Source organism: Sminthopsis crassicaudata, chromosome 3, assembly GCF_048593235.1.
Source record: "Sminthopsis crassicaudata isolate SCR6 chromosome 3, ASM4859323v1, whole genome shotgun sequence".
Lineage (NCBI taxonomy): Eukaryota > Metazoa > Chordata > Mammalia > Dasyuromorphia > Dasyuridae > Sminthopsis > Sminthopsis crassicaudata.
Window position 1 is genome coordinate 329,294,821 of NC_133619.1, and position 24,244 is coordinate 329,319,064.

Genomic DNA, 24,244 nt, shown 5'->3' on the forward strand with positions numbered 1-24,244 from the left:
AGCCAGATTGTAATTCTGGGTTACTGAGAAAATTATGGTATCTTCAAAAGTAGTAAGAAAGTTAAGAAAAGGAACTGATTTGGAAGAGGAAAGAAAATTAGCTTAATGGCTAATGATAGCAGGGGAGGTGCAATTAAATTCAACATGTTCAAAAGTAAATGTTCTTGTTTTTTCCTTTTTGAACATGTTGAATTTAAGATTTCTAGGAGGCATCCAGTGTTAGATGTCTAATACACAGTTGGAGATGTAAGACTGGAGATCAGGAGAGAATTTAGGACTGAAAAATAGATCTGAGTATACTCAGTATAGAGATGATAATTGAATATATGGGGGCTAAGGAGATCATGAAATGAAATAATATATAATGAAAAGAGGGTTCAGGACAAACCCCTGAAGAAACTTGTGAACTATATAAAAATCTAGCAAAGAAGACAGGTAAAGGGTGGTCAGAGAGACAGAAGCAGAAGCAAGATACAGCTGTGTCAAAGCAAACTTCATACTATGGAAAATGTGTCAGAACAGCAAAAAGGTCAACAAGGGTAAGCAATAAAAAAAAAAGGTTATTAGATTTGCGAATTGAAAGATCATTGATAACCTGTGAATAGACAAGTTTCAGTTCAATGATAAGTCCAGAAACAATAATACAAAGAATTAAGAAGAGAATAAACTATAAAACTGGAAAGACATTTAGTAGAACAAACATTTGGACCAAGGGCTCTTAACTTTTTTTTTTTTTTTTTTGATTCATTAATCTCTTTGGCAGTCTAGTGAAACCTGTGGAAAATTCTTCAGAATAATATTTTTAGATGAGTAAAACAAATTGCCTAGGAAAAATGCAAAAGAAATTAATCATACTGAAATATAGTTAGCAAAATAATTTAAGAAACAACTTCATATCCCTCAAATTAAGAAACCCTAATTTATACACCTTTAATTTTATAGCTATAATTTTTTTTAGAATTTATTTTTATAATGATAGTTTTTTTATTTTTCAAAATATATGCAAAGATAGTCTTTTAACACTCAACAAAACTTTGTATTCCAAATTTTCCTCCCTTCCTCCTTTCACCTTCCCCCTCCTCTAGACAGAAATATAAGTTAAACATATGCAATTCTTTTAAACATATTTCCACATTTATCATGCTGCACAAGAAAAACCAGATCAAAAGGGGGAAAAATGAGAAAAAAAACATAAACAAGCAAACAACAACAAAAAGGTGAAAATACTACGTTGTGCTCTATCTTCTGTCCCTATAGTTCTTCTTCCGGATGCAGATGGCTCTCTCCATCACAAACCTAATGGAATTGGCTTGAATCACCTCATTGTTTAAAAAAAAAAAATGCCAAATCCATCACATTTGATAATTGTATAATCTTGCTGTTGCCATATATAATGATCCCTGGTTCTACTCATTTCACTTAACATCAGTTCATATAACTTTCTCCAGGCCACTCTTAAATCATCCTGCTGATTATTTTTTATATAAAAATAATATTCCTTAACATTCATACACCATAACTTATTCAGTCAACTTAGACATCCACTCAGTTTCAGTTTCTTGCCACTACAAAAAGGGCTGCCACAAACATTTTTGCACATGTGGGTCCTTTTCCCTTTTTTAATGATCTCTTTGGGATGCAAGCCCAGTAGAAACACTGATAGGTAAAAAGGTATGCTCAGTTTTGTATCGCTTTGGGCATAGTTCAAAATTTTATAGGTCCCTACCTCTATAAACTTCCACCTTTTGCTCTGGTAACACAAATCAAATCAACACTATCATTGTTTCTAGAAAAAGTATGATAACTGATTGCCCTCTGATATTACTTACTATCTCCCATGGCTTCCAAACTAAATTTCCTTTCCCTGACCCACCCCCTTATATGTGTTGTCACTTTCATTAGGATAGTTATTATCTCACGTTTGCATTTGCATACTCTAGTAGAACATCTAGTACACAAATAGACTCTTAAGAAATGTTTTTTCATCCATCCATCCATTCATTCATTCAAGTAATGATGGCCACCACTAATTTTATGGGATGCCTAAGTAACCAGTATTTCTATTTGTATCTGAATGAAGACAAAAGTAGCAACCAGGAATCATTAATTCTGGATCTTAATTCTGAACACCAAAATTATTTGAACAAATAGTTATGAAAAATGTGATACAGGATTCTGACTTTGCTCCAAAATTTCCTGAAAGTATTACCTTACTAGTACTGAACTGTTTGCCTAACTTGCTACTACGTCCATTTGTAACCATTCTTCTGGTAGAACCCAAAGTTTTCTTGTTTCCTTGAACTCCATTTGGTGGTAACTTCAATTCCAGAAATAAAACCTGGAAAAAAGTAGCATTTTTTTAGATTAAATATCTTATTACAGAAAAGTGAAAATAAACCATCAAGGTATATATAGTTGAATTGCATTAAAGGTGACATAAAATTAAAAAGTCATTCACAAAATACTTTAAAAAGCTGATTAAGGAAGTAGTTCTATTAAGAAACTTGGCTCTAGGTATTATTATGTATTTTGTGCAAAAATATTTAATAAAGGATGGTCATTATCAGAGCTATACATGGGAAGCTACCATTACACATATTTTAGCTGCTTTATTTGAATGAAATTTCAAAATCAACAATGCTATTAAATTCAACAATATTAATTATTCAACATCTTTAAATAGGTACTATAACTTCTTTAAAGAACTAATATGACTCAGTTTTCAAAAAGGTAATGCTATACATTATATTGTTTATCAACCATCTAAAAAATAAGGCATTGTGGCAGTCTCTGGACTCTTCAATCAAGTCTAATAAATAGCTGGAAAATTATAACAGTGTACCAACTTAACCATGTAAGTAGAGAGGGAAAGACAGAGAGAGAGGCATAGAGAGAGATGGAAGTGAGAGTAGGAGCAATATAAAAATTAATAATTTCAAAATTAGGACAGAGTCAAGATGGCAGAGTGAAAGATCTGCCAAACCTTCCCTAAAATCTCTCCTGTAAAATGACAACAGAAAACAGAATTCTGAGCAAGAAAGCCAAGGAAAAGTCACAGTGAGTTGTTGTTGGTTTTTTTCTGAAAAAGATAGGTTAGAAAAACTGAAAGGGAACTCTATAGACACTGGGGGAAGGCCTGGTAGAAATCAACACTGTCTGTGAGCTACGGAACTGCAGTAGTGTCTGGGGATGGACATCTCTCTGGATAAGAAGCAATACAGACTGTTCGGGAAGGACAATGTAAAAAAAAGAGAGAATAGGATGAAAGGAAATGGACAGTTAGCAATCCTAACTGAGAATATGAATGGCATAAACTCACTCATAAGACAGAAGAAGATAAGAGGATGGTTTAGAAACCAAAATCCAATACCTTGTTTATAAGAAACACACTTGAAACAGAAAGTACCTATGGAGATAAAATAAGGGGCAGAATCCCATTTGCTCTTTTTGAACTTTTGCAATGTATCAATCAGTTGTGTTGATTTCTTTTTCTCTTTAAAAAAAAATTGCCATTTGTTATATGGAATAGCTCTCTGGAGGGCAAGGGGATGTGTAATTGGAATAGCTAAGATAATGTAAGAATTAGAACATATCAATAATGTTATTAACCACTTAATGATATTAAAATAACATTATGTATTGATATAATAACAATAATGTTAACAACTATTTAAAAATTAACAAAATCATAAAAACACCACTCTAAAAAGTCACAGATTGTACTTATTTACTTATCCTGTGCACATTGTACAAACCTCAGCAATATCATCTGGAGAAGTAAAGGAGAAGCTATGGCCTACTAGTTCATAAGCCTGAGCTTCGATTGCACTTAGTTTGGCTTGCATGACATGTTTTTGACTCTCACACTCTACTGTACTAAAACCTATTCCATTTAGTTCCAGTAAAGCCAAACAATACTGGGAGGGCATTTCCACTTTACAGAAAACATCTGGAAGAAAAAAGAAAAGCAAACAAAAGTCATTAACATCTTGTCAGTTATGAATGATTCAACCAATCATTACTAGACTACATTTATTGCACATCTCTAGTCAAGTTTCTTAGATGCCCTTAGTAAATTATTTTTTAGGATTTCAGTTTCCTGAGCATAACTACAAATAAATCCACCCAAGAAAAAAGAAGTGGATAGAAAATCTCTCAGCCCCCAGGCAGTATCATCCTCTTCTCTGGACAGAGTAGAAGCATTATGATAATTTGATATAAAATAAGAATTATAAATGTAAAGAAATCATATTTCTCTGAAGCAGATAAGACATCCTCATCAAATTACCATAAATCAGTAATAATATTTATTTCAAAGTACCCACTTTGTGTACTTGATTATTATTCAACAACATTCAGAATGGAGAAAATAACTAATGGTACTCAGCATCTGATTTTAACCAATCTGTTCCCTTCCAATTAAGTAGCATACACAATAGGGTTTTTATTCAGACTGGAATTAAACTTTATAGCAATCCCAAGCAAAATCAAGTCTCTTGCTTGAAGAAAGTTAGTTTTAAGTGGAAAAGTGCATAATTAAAATTCATTTAACTCTTTTGTACAACTTGCTTCTCAGATTGATTATTGTGGCAACTAAGCTTCATAAAGTCTGATAATGTCAGACAGTGATTCAGTAGATAAAAGCTACTCTGAAACTCTCTGAAACCAAACTAGGCATTAGAATAAAATAAAAAAAAGTCATGTGACAATAATAATACTCATAATCAACATTTATATGGCACATGTACCAGGTATTATGCTAAGTGCTTTACAATCATTATCTCATTTGACCTTCACAACAATCCTAGAAGGTTATTATCCCAATTTTATTTTATTTTACTTTTTAAAATAATAACTTTTTACTTTTGAAATACATGAAAAGATAGTCTTCAACATTCATCCTTGCAAAAACCTTGTATTCCAAATTTTTATCCCTCCTTTCTGCCCCCCAGATGACAAGTAATCCAATATATGTTAAATGTGTGCAATTCTTCTATACATATTTCCACAATTATCATGCTGCCTAAGAAAAGTCAAATCAAAAGGAAAAAAAAATTTAAATCAAAAACAAGCAAACAGCAATAAAAAAGGTGAAAAAACTATATTGTTATCCACACTCAGTTCCCACAGTCCTTTCTCTGGGTATGGTTCTCTTCCTCATAAGATCATTGGAACTGGCTGGAATCAGCTCATTGCTGGAAAGAGCCATGTTCATCAGAATTGATCATCATATAGTATTGTTATTGAAGTGTATAATAATCTCCTACTTTTGCTCATTTCACTCAGCATCAGTTCATGTGAGTCTCTCCAGGCCTCTCTGTATTCCTCCTGTTAGTCATTTCTTACAGAACAATAATATTCCATAGTATTCATATACTATAACTTATTCAGCCATTCTCCAATTGATGGGCATCCACTCGGTTTCCAGTTTCTAGACATTACAAAATGAGCTGTCACAAACATTTTTGCACATGTGTGTCCCTTTCCCTCCTTTAAGATCTCTTTGGGATATAGGCCCAATAGAAACACTATTGGATCAAAGGGTATGCACAGTTTGATAGCGCTTTGGGAACAGTTCCAAACTGCTCTCCAGAATGCTTGGATCAGTTCATAACTCCACCCACAATGTATTAGTGTCTTTTCCTGTCATCTCAGTTAATCTGGGAATTGTGTAGTTATTACCTCAATTTTAAAGATGAAGAAATGGAGGCAGGCAGAGAAATTAACCTGTCCAAGGTCACACAATTAATGAGGATCTGAGGCTGCATTTGACTTTAAGTCTTCCTAATTTCACACCCAAAACTCCATCCCCTGAATTTTAGGTGATTGGTCAGAACCAATTAACTTGTAACATTGAGCCAACATGAGAGTTCTTATATCAATCAGATTTGGCATGTAATTTAGAGAAGAAAAGGACTATAGTCAAGAAACGTCTATTCCTCTATTAAAATTTCATATGTATTTATTAACCTGGATACAAAGAAACATTGCAAAACTTCATGGAAAGCAAGAGTAGCAGCTGTAAATTTTTATGGATGTTATTTTCAGATTCAAATGGGATAAACTGACAAGCAAATATAATAAGCCTTATTTCATAAAATGGCATACAAGAAATATATTTAGGCCTAAGTGCTCAACTATTAATGATTTCCACTTACCTAATGTTATTAGTTCTTAGTTCAATCCAGATTTAAGATCATTCATAGGAATTAAGCAATGATGATATAAGGATTAAGTCAGTTCATATGAGAAACACTTGAAATAAATGAGGCTGTTTAGTCAGAAAAAACAAAATAAGTTTGTTCTCTGTTGTTCCAAAGTAAAGAAGCAAGATCAATGGATGGAGATTACAGGGTACAGAAAGAATCAGAGATATCCAAAACAGTAATGAGCTTTTAATGATTTAAGATATTCTCCCAGTAGATAAAAAATTTCCTGATAATACTGTAAAAAGTAATTTTACATTTTTTCAGAAACTGGATTTTATGAATCCTCAGGTGATTTTTATGTCAAGATTCTTTATGTCTTATCACATTTGGAACTAGGATACAAAGCATATGGACCTCAACTCTGAATGTAAATATCTTTGATCAGCTTTTAACAGGATAGTCAATCACTATTAAGTTCATTTGTGTGGTCAGACCTTCTTTAGCAAAGAAATGCTATGAAACAATGTAACTTTTCTGCAGAAGTTATACAAAGTTTGAAATATAAAAAAGCGTCAACAGTAATAAATGTTGATTAAATTCAAAAGTAAAATGGAAGTATAAAAACAAAAATCCAATAATTTCCAAATAAGAGGGAACCTTAGTGTCCATCTAGTCCAATACCTGAAAAAATCTTTGTTACAATATATTCAACAAGGACCATGCAGCTTTTGCTTGATGATCTTCAACTGTAAGGGAGGGGAGATGGAGGGATTAGTAGAAAGGGGACAACCCAAAAATTCCCAGAGACCTTTTTTCAATTTTAGAACACCAGCTTAACTTGTTCTACAGCTTTTATCTCTTAGTCCTGGATGTGCCCCATTGCAAACAGAACAAATCTGATTCAACTTCCATAAAGCAGAGAACAGCTGTATCTGACTTGTGGAAAGGTTTCCTCATAGGCAATTGCCTCCACAGAAAAATCAGAGGTCTGAGCCTATCTCCATCAAAAAAAAATTAGTAATAATTTAAGATAAAGTCTAACATTCAAGAGCAAGTCTGGTCTCTGTTAGCAATGATTATCGAGGCACATATATTTAGATACAGAGTGTTATATGGAAACAAACATACTTTCATAGTTGCATTCTTGAAAAAATATATTAATATATGTGTGTATGTGTATACACACACATAAAGTTGTGCATTTTGTATAATTCCATTTATAGAAAATGTATATCCCATACAGAATACATATTTTGAGGCAGTATGGCACAGTAAAAAAATACTGATCCATACCACCACCCTGGACAAATAATTTCATCTCTCAGTTTTTTCAACTTTAAAATATGAAGTCAGACTAAATGACCACTGAGGTCCCTGCACCTCCCATCCAAGGGCCTCCTCTACTGCACATGTTTATCTCACATTACTGAACATCGAGAGCTTCGTTTGCCGAGACACTTACCTTGTAGCTTTTCTTTTTCTAACAGCAAATTGAGTTGAGTCATAGAGTTGAAGATGAGAATAGATTCTATGGCTGCTTTGTATCGCCCACAGTGGTCACCACTGGTATTCAGTCCCAGGTTTTGAATCCCTTGGCCTGTTTCTATTCCTTCCAATAGCGGTAGCTCATGAGAAAGAAAGCGTGTAACTATATTGTGAAGTGTTGGTTCTTTAGAGTCAGGATCTAGTAGCCAGCAGGCCACCTGAAAATGAAATGTACCCAATTATTTTATTAATTCCAAAATAATTTAGAAGCATTAATATAAACTTTCAAATATGTAAATAGGACCAAAAATGAACAACTTCTTCTTGAACTCCCTTACTTCCTATTGCCAATCAAAAAGCAGAATACAAAATAAGAAACTAAATAAATTTCTAGCGCCAATAAGATCAGGACCAGCTCAAGAGTCAAGACATTTGTTCCAGCAATGCATTGCTCTTTGCTGATAACAACAACAATAATAGCTATCATTTACATAATCCCTTAAGACTGCCATGTGTGTATGTGTGTGCATGTATAGATGCATATAGTTATCTACACACACATATGTATGTGTAAATACATATATATATATACATATACTTAAACACATACATGCATATTTTGTACATGTGTGTGTGTGTGTATATATATATATATATGTGAATATATATGAAAATAAAAATCTGGCTGAGTAAATTTTGAAAAATACTCCCCTAAATTATAGTTCCCTAAAAAAATCACCAATTACTAATTGGGCACCCTGTAGGCATCTCAAATCCAATAACTAAAACAAATTCATTATCTTCCTTGTGAAACTACCCCTCTGCTAAGTTTTCCTATTTCTGTTAGGGTCACTACCATCCTTCTAATCTTCCAGATTTAAAATCTGAAAGTCTTCCTTGCCTCTTCCTTCTCCTATTTATACTCATTCTTAGAGTTCTAAAAATTTTCATTTAGTCTCAAATGATTCATCTCTATCTCAAAAGTATTTCAAATCAGCATATAAACCAGCTAAAGATACAGATACAGATAGTTAGATACATACATACATACATACATAGGTGTGTATATATGTGTAGCTAAATAGATACCAGATAGGATATGGTAATTTATATGAGCAAAAACCAAAATGAATCTGTTAATGAATTAAGGCTTACAAATCTAATTAATAGCAAGATCTGCAAGTCAGCGAGATACAAACTCACCTCTTTATCTCAAATATTCACTGAAACTAAAAGGTAAATGGTATGAATATATTTTTAGTCTTTTGTAGCCTTTCACAAATCAAACTGCCAGTGGTCATCAGTCGTTGCTACTGATCATTCATATACAAAGCCTTCAAATTTTTTCCTTGGGGTGTGCCAGTCAATTATGTCTTATCCAAGATTGCTATTTTTTACTTTCTATGGAAATGAGGAGACCTGAGAGTTGCTAGCTCTATCTAGCAGGGGAGTATTGTAGATTCTGAGGCAAAAAGTCTAGGTCCTATTTATGACTGAAAACCACAACTGTGTCAGTCAAGGTATGTATAAACATCTATTATGTGGCAGGCACCATGAGCATGAGCTGAGTACAAAGACAAAACGGAAACAAGTCATTCTTCCCAAGTAGCTCACATTCTAAAGGGGGAAACAACTTGTACATATGTAGGTACATACAAAACACACACAAAGTATCATTGGAGGGAAAGGTACTAGCATCTAGAAGGACCAGATGAAGCTATCTTCCTATTTCACATACACTTTATTGAAAGTAGTTATTTTAGTTTAAACATTTAAAAGTAAAAGTACTATACTCAAATAAATCTACAATTCATTCAATTTGACTATGGCTCTTTCTTCTAACAATGCATTTCACAACCTATCCCTGACTACCTAGCTCCCAGGACTCATCTCCACCCTTCTATCACTTCACCAGAGAGGGGCTGCCCGATGTGCTCGAAGGCCTTTATCACAAGGAGTCCCAAGTAGAGCACAGGGAAGCCCATTAATTATATCTAAGGTCTTGCCAAACAATCATGGCAACTTAGGAAATGTACTACAGAAATCTAAATTGATCATTATAGTATTACTGTGAAGCTTATAAAATCAATATTCCCACTATGTACTTCTTACTCTAATTGTATCATGATAAAGTGGGAAAAAACATACCTTATTTAAAATCAAGTCTACTGGCAAAGCCATTTGCTTAACATGTTAATAATAATCAGAAACTTTTATAGGAATCAAAATAACTACTTGGCTGCAGGTGTTAGTAACATTGTCAAAACTCTGGTCAATTCTCTTATAAAACTGATTGTATCTTTTGATCTAATGTAGCATTCCCCCGATACCCTTTAAGTCAAAAGCATACTAAGCCAGAAATTTTACTACTGCTAAGGTATTTATAATACATTGCAAATTTCAAAAAAGACCAAGTTACACAAATTACTATAATCATAACATCAAAAAATTTAAAATAACATGTCTAACAATTAGAGAATTAAAATAACAAACATAAAGCATAAATGACAAATAAAGATTTATACAAAACAATGCAAAGTGATGCTAGCAGAATAAAAATTGAATAAACACTAATTGCAATTAAATAGAAGTAGAGAAGGAAGGCACACAATAAAACCATAATAAGAATTTCAGACACAGCTTGAAAGGAACAAAAATTTGTTTAATTCATCTAGTTCTACCGTAAGTGCTAAAAGTTTTATGTAATATTTAACATGTACGGGAATGCCTGCCATCTAGGGGAGGGGATGGAGGAAAAGAGGGGAAAAATTCAGAACAGAAGGGAGTATAAGGGATAATGTTGTAAAAAATTACCTATGCATATGTACTGTCAAAAAATGTTATAATTATAAAATTAATTTTAAAAAAGTTTTATGTAAGAGTTTACTATTATTCTGTATATTTGATATTTTTGTTGATAGCTCTTAAAATTGCAATAAATTTTTTAAACCCTGTGTGGGTTTTCAATTCCAAATAAAAAACTACATTTCAATTCAATAAATTTCCATTTCAATAAAAAACTGTCATTTTCAGATTGTCCCAAAAGTCCTAGTTCGATTTTAAATTCATAACAAGTTGAGCTAATAAAGCTTAAAACTGCACTAAGATTTTTGGGACACACTGGGCAATTCAATGAATGAATGATTTGTTCAAGATAAATAACTAAAAGCTTATACCCTTAAATAACAGTAAAAAAAAAAAAAAAAAAAAAAAAAAAAAAAAAAAAACTGATTCTTTCAATGTAAGTCTTTCTAAAATTTATCACATACCTTCTTAATGTTTTGGAATCCATTACGAATAGATGTCTTTTTTTTTTTTTTAAAGAATATTTTGCTTTGGCATTAACATAAAAATTTACTTTATATATATATATATATATATATATATATATATATATGTGTGTGTGTGTGTGTGTATGTATTTATGTAAGTATGTATATATATTCTCTTACTTTTAGGCTGTCAGCCATCATTTCTTGATGCTAACAGTGTACAAGACTCTAACAGTCCCTTTCCTCCTCTTAATTTGCTAAGAACTAAGAAATAAAATAGCCATGTTTGTTAGAAAAATAATTTCTACAAGGGAACACAGGATTTGAGTGAGAATCCCTAAGGATGAGAAAATTCATATACATTGATGCTTGATAAGCATGGAGTTTTGGTGTTTCAGGTTTTACTGGTTACTTCCATGTTTTGGGCTATTTAGAATGATGACTAGAGAAGTATTATAATAAATTATTTAAATTATATTATAAAATTAAATTTTAAAACTCCAATAATTATCAATTTTCTAAGTAAAGAAAAATAAATTAAGAAATTAAAACCTTTGGATCTTCAAAACTTCCTGCCAGGGGAAATACCACAAGAGAGAAGTAGCATCTTATAGTTCTGGATGAAATTGTAGATGATAACTGAACGTTCTTCCACAAAAATTTGTTGCAAAGAAGCTTGAAGTTGCCACAATCTTTCATTCACAGTAAGATTTGGATCCAAAGAAGGTGGTGCTAAACTGGCACTGATTTCTAAAGATATTTTAAAGGGAAAAATATATGCCATTAATTCAGGCAATCTAATTCAGCAAACATTTTTAAAACACATTATGCATACATAAAAAGCTTTTATTTCAATGGGCTTGAAGGATGAGGAGGGAAGAAATCACTTTAAATTAAGACTCTCAGGAAATAGCTAAAATTCTGAGAAGTAAACTCAGAAGGCAGCCTTGGACTCTATCATTCTAGGAAAAAAAAGTTCAACTGTTTAATTCAAGAAACCATTTTTTAAGCATCTACAATTCTAGGAAAAGGCAAAAAAAAGTACTCCCTTCCTCTAGAAATTCAAATTCAAATGAGGAAATGCAACTTGTACACAAATAAATTGCAAAACCAAATATATCGGGAGTCCTTTTTCTTTATGCATATATATTTATTTCTTTGTTCTTTCTTTTTTTTTATTTAAAAATTTAAAATATCAGTTATTTCTCACTACCTTTATGCTCCCATTGAACTCTTAGACCAAAAAACAGTTAGGCAGAATTTACTGGCAAAGCAACCACATGTGACGGTGTGTGCAAAAGGTACAACTACAGGATTCTAAATATCTCTAGTGATAAAAGGGAAGTATCCTGTCTTAAACACATGCAAACACACAAAATGACTATCCACTAAAGTATTGTTATTCTTATCACAAATATAACCTAGGTAAGTGTCACATAATCCAACTAAAAATAACATGAATATACTGAGAGTCCCCAAACTACACAATCCTCAGTGATGCTAAATGATGCTAATTTACCAGAATGGTTTTCTTCTTGTTTCAGTGACACATAGTAGGCATCCCTTTCACCCCAGCATACAGCCAATCCAACCAGCAAGATGTCTTCATGGCCTTTAACAGGAAACCCATCATTTGTAACTGGGATTAGTTCAGGTGATCTTACTAAATGAAAATAAAATTAAGTTAAAATTATAAAAGTCATCTATAAAACCAGTCTATTACTAAAAATGTGACAAAAACTTATATACTTGACATGTCAAACTATTTTACAGACTTTTTTCTTTTAAAAACAGAACTCTAGTTCTTGTTAGCTGATTTCTGCAGTATTTCTATAGATAAGATCATTTGAAACATTTGACATTAAACAAAATCTAAAGTAGATTTTACTATAAGCATATCTGGAATGAGGAATTGTACAAGATAACTGTTGAATACAAAAGCTCTACTAGCAATCTGCATTATTCAGCTCAAAAGCAAATAATTAAAGATCACTGCTACACCATACAAATTCTCCCAAGAATTCAATAATTCTTAAAAGTAGTTAATATATATTCAGAGAAAATAAATGTGCCTCAATTATGTGGAGAATAAAGTAAATTGATGTATTTTCATTAGAAGACATCTCCAAATTTTTAATACAAGTCAACAGTAAAATGGAATTTGATATACAAAATCTGAATTACAGAAAACACAATGATTTTGCAAAACGATACACATGATTATATTCACCAAACTAAATACAAGTCTAGCTATATGCAAGAGCATATACTAAGCAATACATACACCCATAAATAGGTACATATATATACAGAAATAATTTTGAGACCCTGGCAGCCCTGATTGGCCAGTTTTATTAGGTATCCTTAATTTTAAAAAGATTGGAGATTTTTACCAGTGTATTAATTAAGTCCATAGATACAGATAGCAACCAATCTATACCAAAGATTTCTTCAATTTTATTGTCTTTCATTTTTATGGCACAGTCATTTCATAATATCTTTCCCCCGCTCCCCTGCATAATCTCTTGTAAAAAATAAAAACATGAGAAAAATAAATTGTTGTAGTAATTTCTCCTGTACTTTATTCAACGTACCAATGTTTTAGTACAGTGCCTGACACATGGTAGATACTTAATAAAGGTTTATTATCTAACTAAAGTTAACTCTTTTTTTTAAGTCAAGTCTATAAGAATTTATGAAGCATCTGTATATGCAAGTACCATGCTAAACACTGAGGATACAAAGAAAGTTAAAAACTATCCCTCTTCTAAAGAAGCTCTCATTTCATTGAGGAAAACAATAGATAAGTATATTAACAAGATATATTTTACAGGACAAATTGGAGATAATCTTGTTAGCATTAAGGGGGACCAAGACAGATCTTTTGTAGAAGTTAGTCTTTTAAATGACAGTTGAAAGCCGCCACAGAAGCCAGTAGTAAAAACAAGGAAAGAGAGAATTCTAGACATGAGAGACAGTGGAAATATCAAGTCAGGTAATTCATTGTCTTGTGCAAGGAAAAAGGAGGCCAGTGTCCCTGAATTATAGCTAGGTTGGAATGAAATTCAAGTAGACTGGAAAGATAAGAAGAAGACAGGTTATAAAAGGTTTTAAAAGCTAAACAAATTTTATATTTGATCTTTGAGATAACAAGGAACTACTTTAGTTAATTGAATATGAGGGGAAAGGGGAATGGTTAGACCTGCCTAGAAGAAGTTCATTTTGATAGCTTGCTGGAGAAGGGGGAAGGGAGGGAACAAGCATTAATTAAGGGCCTACTATGGGCCAGGTTTGTGATTTTATAAACATGATCTCATTTGACAGAGATCAGTTGAAAAGAGAGAAGAGAAAAAAAAGTATATTTCATCCATCTGTTCTCTAAAATCCTTCACCACATTAATGAGTTGGGCAGCCCTTTATTGTAATTTTTTTTACTGTAATCATTTTATTTATTGTTCCATAGTAATACTTCCTTCCAATACCAGTTCATATAAGTCCTTGCAAGTCTTCATACTTATAATTTTTTATTATACAAAAACATTCCACTCATACACCACAATGTGTTTAGTCATTCTTCAATGGGTACTTGGTTTGTTTGTAGCTTTTTGCTACTACAAAAATGTGCTGTTACTTATATTTACTATACAAAAAACTTATTTTGGTCTTTGAGATCTTTGGGATATATGTCTACTAGTGAGATCGATGGATAAAATATGAACAATTTGGTGATTTTTCACACAGGATTCTAAGATGTTTTCCAAAATCCTTAGAAAATTCTACTACTTGTCAATTAGTAGATAAATCTTCCCAAAGTCCCTCCAGTACTAGATTTCTTTTTTCCTTTTGTCACCTCTGTCAACATACCAGATGCAAAACAAAGCCTTAGAGTCATTTTGATACGTGTTTCTTTTCATTTTAGTAATTTAAAATTTTTTTGCATTTAAATGTTGGGAATCTTCCTTTGAAAACTTTGTTCCCAATCCTCTGGCTACTTAGTTGTTAGGGCACTGTTTCTTTTTAATACAATTTTTGATTCTAACTACATCTGCACCATACTTTTATCTGAAATATTTGATAGAAAGGTATTTTTCTCCATTTGACAATTTCTCTTCTTATTCCAGTTGCAATGATTTTGTTCATGCAAGTCTTAAAATTGTATGCTGTCTGTTCTGATCCATTCTATTCTATTTTTGTAATGAAGCCTCCCCCTAAATATAGCTATAAAAGGTACATCTCTCCAATCTTAATTTTTTTGTCTGGATAACCTTTTATATTTCAAGCTACATATCCATTTTGTATATATTCTGAAATATTAGTATGACCTTGTTTTCTACCAAACTACTTTTTAAATTTCCCAGAAGTTCTTTCCCAAGTAATTTATGTTCATTTATTGAACATGAAGCAGTTGTTTCATTTACTTTTGGTCTTGCCTATTTAAACTATATGTCCAGAGTGGGTCTTTATATGGTAACTATTAAATATTGTTCATTTTACACTGATGTTCAATAGAATCCCTCTTTCTTTGGTTTCCTATTAGTTTTTATTTGCATTTTATAAATATCTTGATAATTTTTTTTGGACTTAATTTGTACCTTGCTTCTTTGTCAAAGAAAAGATCAGTGTTATTATAAAAGGTCCATAAATCCAAAAAAAAAAAAAAAAAAAAAACCACTTCTCTACTAGGGGTTCTCAAACTATGGCCCGTGGGCCAGATGCAGCCCACTGAGGACATTTATGTGGTCGGCCAGGTTATGGCAAATAGGCTGAGGGGCGGAGACAGAGTGTGAGTTTTGTTTTTACTATAGTCTGGCCCTCCCACAGTCTGAGGGACAGTGAACTGGCCTTCCATTTAAAAAGTTTGAGGACCACTTCTAGACTATATGGCAAGGTTGAAAAAAGCATTATATTTGTAGAGAAAAAACTTCAATTTTAAAATCTAGCTTTGTTGCTTACTATGTGATTGAATGAAAGTCACTTATGTTCAGTCTCAAGTACACTGACCTCAAAAAAAGAATTGGGCCAAAATATTTCTGAGAACCTTACTTTATCTCTATGACATATAAGACTATGATGCTTTGACGCTTAACACAGTACTTGGCACACTGACTTGTGAGATGGGGAACCAGGTAAAGAATAAAGTAGGATAGGATAGAGAGATATAATCTTGACTGCCTTCAAGGTAGTGATAGTGAGAGATAAAGTAGGAAAAAATTAGCTATAATTGTCTCCAAAAAAAAGCTTTTAAGTAAATCAGGAACGATTCCATCATACAAAATAAGAGATCCAAAATAACCAGAGTCTCTGGAAAACATGCAACTTGGCCTATACAGCAATGCAAACACACAAGCATTTTAGGCTCATGAGCTAAAGTTGGAAGATACTTCAGAAGGCATCTGGTATATAACCCCTCACTGCATAAATGAGGGAAATAAGACCAAAGGGCATTAAGTGACTTGCCTACTGTCCTTTAGTTGTTAGATGACAGATGGGATCTGAATCCCAAAACTTGAATCTCTAAGGCTCTTTGCTCTGTAAGATGCGTGGCAGAAAGTACAATGTCTGATGCATGGGACAGTGCACAGACATAGGAAGGTTAATTTATGAAAAGACAGCCAGCAGATAGTCAGCCCAGCAGCCTGCCTTTACTACACATTGGGCAATCTCTAAAAGGTAAGCTGATATTTCTCTGTTCCAAATTTCCATAAACCAATGAACATTATGGTTCCATAATGACCATGGGCCACCCCATCTACATCCAAACTGGCAACAGAAAGAACAAATACCTTGATGAGGTGGAAGTCACCAACTGTAAGTCTTATTGTGAGATGGATGATAATGATAATAATAATCTACAACAGCAACAACTGGCATGAAGTGCCTACCCTGTGCCACACACTGGGCCCTCACAACAACCCAACAAAGGAGATGCTATTATTATCCTCATTTTTTAGTGAGGAAATGGAGACAAAGAAAAAGCAAATGGCTTCTCCAAGGTCATACACATGGGTGCCATTTAGAAGTTGCATTTTCCTGACTGCAGGCCCAACATCTATCCACTATGTCACCAGTGGCTTTTAGGGCTCACCAGGACTCCCCATAAGCATTCTCCTGTGTCCTAAAGGCTTCAAGGCCTTATCAGGCATCTTCCTGCCTAATCGAGACCTCTGCGCACTGTTATCTGATCCCCAGATGCATCCAAGGATTTCCTGGGCCTTGATAGTCACCCTGCTAATGCCTTCTTAGCACTCCTGGGACTTTCCTTCCAGTGGGCAGCGAAACTCTTTATGTATGTTACCTCCCCCCCAGTTACAGTGTGAGCTCTTAAGAGCAGGGATTGACTGGCTTTTTTTATCTGTGATTCCCAGGGCTTAGCATAGCATATGGCACATAACAAAGGCTTCATTAATGCTTTTCACTTACTTACTTGTAAATTGTAGAGCAAAAGGAAAAAAAAAAATTAGAGATTTATGAGAAGGAAAAAGGAATACAAAGTAAGAGCTAATGCTAATTCCAAACAGAAATAAATATTAGGAAAAAACTCTTCGGGCAGAATTTTCCCCACTATAGAAACCAAAGTCTGGTGGAGGCACTGAGTAATAAAACGAGGACCTTGGAATCAGCAGAGACCTGTGCTATCTGTGACATTCCTTAGTTGGGGATAACTCATAAAATGATCCTCAGTTTCCTCAGCCTTAAAAATGAATACCAAAGTTGTTTGTTCTTTTTCTAATGGCAAATTCAGCAAAATTTAAATATGATTTAAATTTCCAAACTTGAGTGAGCTTCAAAATCTTTCTTTCTTATAATTATTTAAAACTATAACTCTAATTAAAGATACATATAATAAATGTGATTAATAGGAGTGTTTTTGCCATTTCTATTAACCACTTCCTGGAACAAAATAAGGAATAATTTGTGTACATTTTCAACCATATTTTGCCAGGTTTATCATCCATTAATGTATAATGCCCAATCAAAACAATTTTATGCCATTTTTAAAAAACAATTTATATTCAGAACATGAATATTTACTCTAATGTAGTAGAAAAAGAATAGCTATAAATTACTAATAAAGTAATCTAAATAAGCATCATCTAAATAAGCCCATAAATATAAGCTTAAATAATTTGCACAATAACTGATGATAAAAAGCTAATATTCTACTATAATCCACAACCAATATACAAAAAAAACCAAACCACATTTTTTTTTTAAGGAAAAAGTAACAAAAACTTACCTGGCTTGAATCTACCACCTATATTCGTTGACTTGAGACCTGCAGAACTGGTCTTTTCACAAGCTAGTGAAATGGAAAATCTCTTTTTGCACTGCCATTCTTTGATGAAGGTCTGAAAAAGAGTTTTGTCACTTGCTACATCAATGATTGTCAAGATTTCAGTACTACATGGGACTAGAGTTAATTGTGACGTATTTTGTGAAAACTTCAGTGAAAGGTTTGTATCTTTAGAGGGACTGTGGTTTTTCATATTACAATTTTCATTTTGTGGTTTAAGCTTTTGATTTCCAATATCTGATATTGAAATAAGTGGATAACTTTCATCTCTGTGTAAAGCCATTTGGGTTTCTCCAAGTTTTTTAGATGTTCCAAGAACCAGTGATGGGCCATGCTTGGTGGGTAGAACAGAAGTGGGTGAAGAAGGAAAAAATACATGACTCTCCAGATTATGAGCAGAAATAATGTTGCTTTCTTTATAAAGCAAAGGAGATGAAGTTTTACCATGAAAAGCTGGAATCTTCTCATTGTTTTCCAACACTTCAAAGTTGTCTTTTAATTTGCCATTAGGAGAAAATGGCATTTCCTGTGCTAGCCAAGATGAGGTTACTTCTTGTTGGTCCTTTAAGTCTATGTGCTTTTCCTTCAGAGCAGATAGTTCTGTACTTACTAAACTTGGTTTATCATTCTCTAATCGATCTAAAATTTTTTCTAGTCCTGGGCTTAAGTCAAATGATGCCCCAGACCACATCAATGGATCATCATTATTTTCTCCAGCAGATTTAATTATTTGCACATTTATATCCTGACCTATCCTATCTACTGTTGATCTGGGGTAATTATCATTTATAACTCCTAACTTCCTTTGCTCTAACCTATTAAGAGTTATTGCAGGAGCATGCTGCTCTTGACTAAGAGCTAAATCTGCACCATCCAAAGCTTCAGCCATCTGAAAAGAATCTATTTCTGAGAACATGATTGATTCATCACTAAAACAGGCAAACTGTTGCTGCATATCCTGATTCCCATCAACTGGTAATAGATTCAAAACTGTTTTATCCTTTGATCCATGTGGTTGCTGACACAAAATGTCACTGGAATGGTTGGAAGTAATTTCAGAAGGAGGGACACTCTTTTGTGGGTCTGGTTGTTGCTCCTTTACTTCATCTTTTTCTAAATCTAAATTAAAACTATCAAAGAGTAAACTATCACTCATATTCAAACTCGTTTCAAAAATGGGATGGCAATTTGCCTCTCTGCTGATTGAAGCTCTCTTTTGTAAACCTGGTGGAGTGGTTAATGTCACTGAATCTTGTGTTTGATAACCCTGGAGAAAACTATTTAGTTGGGAGTCAGTGACAGAATTTTCATTTCCTTTAAAAGAAAAATAATTGTCCCTCAATTTCTCCAAAGACTGTAAAACAGGGCTTTCCAGAGCCAGGACTTCAACGCTATGTGACTCGGTGGTTGTCTTCTTAGAATCTACAACCTTACAACTTGAAGGATCCATTTTTCTCATCCCTACAGTTGATCCTTCCCTGGCAGAAGTAACATTTTCACTTTGCGAAGCACTAACAGAGTGTTGTCTTCCTGAGCTCTTCTGAGCCAACTTTGTTGCTGCCTTTTTGTCCTTTGCCATCTCAGCTGCCATCTGTTGTATTATTTTCTCTGTCTGAGTATCCAGGTGGAAACTATCGTCAAAGTCCCTAAGGCCCAAGCTTAAGTCAGAAGATTGATTATTTTTGGTTTCATTTGCAACATGAGCACCTGCATTTTTTTTCACTCCAGAGGCCTTTGGATCATTTTCATCCAGGCCTCCTTTATCCATAGCTCCAACTTGTACTGATATTGCATGAGGCGCCTTGGGTCGGCTTTTGTTGTCTTTGGGTGGTTGGTCATTTTCATCGGCATTAGTATCTCCACCTTCCCGTCTGCTAGCAGCAACATTTTTATTTGTGTTTGTGTAACTGGAGTCTGTCTCACTGAGTGGTTTTCTGCCTAACAATACTTCCTCTTTGACACAAATTTTTGTATAAGTAACTGATCTTTTTTCAGGACAATTCATAACTGGATTGGCATTGGTGTGCTTCCCCTGAAGTCTCTGATTTTTCATGTGATTATCTTTGTCCTTTGAAACATTACTCACCATTTCTGTGTATGGCTTACCTTCACCCACCATATTATTCCCAGCAAGCCAAGGAACTTGGTTGAAATTATTTTCTGTTTGAGATTTTATGATGAAATGTTCTGAAATAATAGAGTTTTGGATTATATTGTTCTTTGAACAGCTCTCCCCTGTTTGTGGAAGGTGTGCTATTGTATGCTTGAAATATTTGACATTGGTGCCCAAAGACTCATTTTGAACAGAAGGTCCTGGATTTTGAAGTTCTGTACTCTTTTCATCTGAAGTGAGTAAATCTTTAACAGTACCAGAGGTGAATGTAGTAATATTTGGTGAACCAATCCTATGTGTTTTAAAGTTTTTGACATTGCATCTAACTTCAGATTGGTTTACATGATTGCTTTGATTCCTAAACTGGGGAGTTTGGGACAGTTTTTCTGAACTAAAATTTAAAGCTGGTTTTTTCCTTTTTTCATCTGAGAATGTTTTAGGAATTTTCTCATTGCCTGACTTTCTTTTATTTGTAGTAGTGATAATTTTATCTTTACTTGAATCCAAAAATGGGGATTTTCTTCCTCTAGAAACAGACTCATCACTTTTCATTTCAACATGTAGCTGATGCTCTTCATTTCCATCATGGACAATAGAGTTTGAAGAGTTAGCAGACATCTTGTCTGAATTAGAATTTTGCACAGTATTGGGTGTCTTAGCAAGAGACTCACCAAAAGAAATTTTGGGTTCTCTCTTTGATACTTTGGGTGTTTTAAATAAGTCTTTGGCATGCTGCCTAGATTTTAGGTCCTCTGTTTTTGATTCACTGCTTCTAGCTGAATAGGTTTCAGAGTTCAAAAAAGAGTCTGGATTCCACTGCACTCCCATTTCAGCTAACTCTTGCTGCAAAATCATTTTGGCTTCCTTCACAATAAGTACTGCTGCTTCTTTTTCAGTTAAACCTTTTCTTCCAGTTATCCAGATAGTTCGAAAATTCCTGCGTTCCTCAGCTGCTTCCTCTTCTTCATCTATTGCCTTGCGGACACTAAGGAAGGAAATGAATAAGGATAAAGAAATTTTCCTGAAAGGTCAATAATATACTACCTCAAGGTAACATACACATTGTTTAACAAACTTTTTCATATTTAAATGGAATCAAAGAAAAATTTTATATAGTATATTTTGTCATATACAGCGTAAAAATATATAATTAGCATTTATAAACAGTAGAAAGTTTTCTCACCAGAGGATGAAGCTACTGGGTGATTTTGGCTTTAAGTAATGAACAATGTCTACTACCTAAGCATGTGCATTTCAGGAAAAGATCAAAAGGCAAGAAAAATAGGGAGTCTCTGGAAACAACAGATAGAACAGGCAAACTGGCATAAGACCTTTGAGAATGGCAGCACCCCAGACAATCAGCCCACCTCCAATGGCTCTCCTTCTTCCTCCTGGGCAGATGCAGCCTGACCACGCCCAGGACCACACTCCAGCCACGGGTTCTGAGGACCCCAAGGGAGACTTCTTGCAGTCCTTGCACTTACAGATGGTTTCCTGCCAACAACTGAAGGGATCTCAGGAGGAGAAAAGATATTCAAGAAGAGGCGAGCCAGCCATCTTCTTCATTACTGCTTCCTAAGGACCAGGCATCTTCCTACAGACTCACAGTTAAACCTGCCAATGCATGGTCTTTGCCATCAGGCTGGTACACCTTGTCGGCAGGAGCCCCTTTCTCTTTGCACCACCAGCATCAGCTCGATGTGTTGCACACAGTAGCCCTTACTAAATAAATAGTGCTTCCTTCTTTCATTCAGGGATTCTGGTATGGTTGTGGAAAATCCAGCCTTTTAAGAAGTATGCATTTGATTCAATTCCTTATTTTTCAGAAAACAATGATGATTTGGAAGTGAAAATAACAATCTACTAAACATCTAAATCAGTGCCCAAGGCAGCACTCTGGGGGACACGGTGATGGTAAGGAAGACGGAGATCAAGTATGGGACCTAGAGAGTGAGGACTCAGAAGATGGGCAGGAACCTCCAATCCCTCTCCCTGCTCTCTTTCCCTACTTCCAATAAACAGTACCGTGCCTTTCCATCCCAAAGAAGTCCTCACTTGAGCTAGCTATGGTATTTTATCCCTCCTTCCTTTTGTAACTAAGTTCTATACCATTGACAGCTCCAGTGTTTCCTCTCACTCTCCTTTTAATTCTTTTTTCTCTCTCCAAATTTACCAGTGATTTCAAAAACCAAATCCACCTGGCTTTCTCTCAGTCTTCAGTTTATTCCACTTCTCTGCAGCCTCTGACACTGCTGACCACCCTCTTCCTCCCTAGGTTTTCATTATACTGTTCCTTCTCCTGGTTCACCTCCTACCTATCTGACCACTCCTTCTCAGTCTCACTTCTTAAAATTTTATCCAGCTTTTGCTTGCTAATAACCATGGGTGTGCATCAAGTTTCTGTTCTAGATCCTCTTCTCTACTTCTGCTACACATGTGATGATCTCAACTGCCATGGATTCAATTATCAGCACTATGTAGATAATTCTCAGATCTATTTGTCCAGTCCAAACTTCTCTCCCACTTTCCAGGCTCACATCTCAAGCTAGGTATCTAGCTTGACCCATAGACATCATAAACTATGCAGAACTGACCATCCTCAGGACTCCTGAGTCAGTTCTCCATCCCTACTTGGCCTCCTGGCTTCCTGGCTTCCTTCAAATCTCAGTTAAACCCACTTTTTATAAAATGACTTTTTCAGTCTTCCTTAATCTTAGTATTTTCTCTCTGAGAATATCTCCAATTTAGCCTGTATACATTTTGTTTTTGTAAATAGTTGTTTCCATATTATGTCCACTATTAGCATCTTTGAGAACAGGAGCTGTTTTGTTTTTTTCTTTCTTTAGCCCTCACCACTCAGCAAAGTGATCAGAACATAGCAGGTGCTTAATAAATGCTTACTGATGTGATTATTCCAGTGCACTGTGGTATATCTTATTTATAGTCTTGCATTCAGGAAGACAAATTCAATTTCTGCCCCTGAAACACACTCGCTTTGCAACCACAAGCAAGTCACTTAATTTTCATTGTACTTTCATTACTCTAGGCAACTCTCTAGAACTATAGGGTGCAGATGAATTATGGACATGGGATTGAGGGAATTTCTACACTGAGAGTTCCCCAAGATTAATAAAATCACAGGCTCAACCCTGTATCAAGGAAGAAAAATTCTTTACCAATCTCAAACCTACACATTTACATCAAAACACATTGCACTATACTAGAGACTCTCCCAGGCATTCTGTTTCTGTTTTTGAGTGTAACTGCCTTCCTTGCCATCCTAAAATTTATTTATTTATTTATTTTCTGAGGCTGGGGTTAAGTGACTTGCCCAGAGTCACGCAGCTAGGAAGTGTTAAGTGTCTGAGACAAGATTTGAACTCGGGTCCTCCTGAATTCAGGGCTGGTGCTGTATCTACTGTGCCACCTAGCTGCCCCGCCATCCTAAAATTTAACTGATTAATCTCAACCTTTCCTTTTAACACCAAAATGCTATTAAATCTAACTGTACAAACTTACACAGTTTTTTTTTTCTTAAAAGTAATAAATCAGTGATATCCCACATTTTCCTACAGAAATAATGTTATGAATAGGCTGCTTTTAAAATTATTGTCTGCAACAAAATACTCAACAACTGATAAATAGATCATATGGGGGAATTTTTGTTTAGGTACAAATTGGACTAAAGAATTTCAAACACTGAGATTATTTATTAAAAGAAAAGTAGTTAAACTCTAAAACTAGGGGGCAGCTAGGTGGCTCAGTGGATAGAGCACCAGCCCTGAATTCAGGAGGACCCAAGTTCAAATCTGCTCTCAGACACTTAACACTCCCTAGCTGTGTGACCCTGGGCAAGTCACTTAACCCCAGCCTCAGGAAAAAAAAAACAAAAACCAAAAAACTCTAAAACTAGCTTACAAAAGTATTTAATC

The 24,244-nt window shown here is 34.3% G+C and overlaps 1 protein-coding gene across 1 annotated transcript in view; it reads right to left on the reverse strand.

Annotated features, from left to right (window-relative positions):
• The window catches only part of POLQ (DNA polymerase theta), a 103,832-nt gene that overhangs the window by 26,592 nt on the left and 52,996 nt on the right, over positions 1 to 24,244 (reverse strand). The window contains 7 exon segments of the mRNA XM_074301346.1: positions 2,210 to 2,338; positions 3,756 to 3,949; positions 7,612 to 7,852; positions 11,458 to 11,484; positions 11,486 to 11,655; positions 12,425 to 12,568; positions 18,143 to 21,297. Of these exon segments, the coding sequence (XP_074157447.1) occupies positions 2,210 to 2,338; positions 3,756 to 3,949; positions 7,612 to 7,852; positions 11,458 to 11,484; positions 11,486 to 11,655; positions 12,425 to 12,568; positions 18,143 to 21,297 (4,060 nt within the window).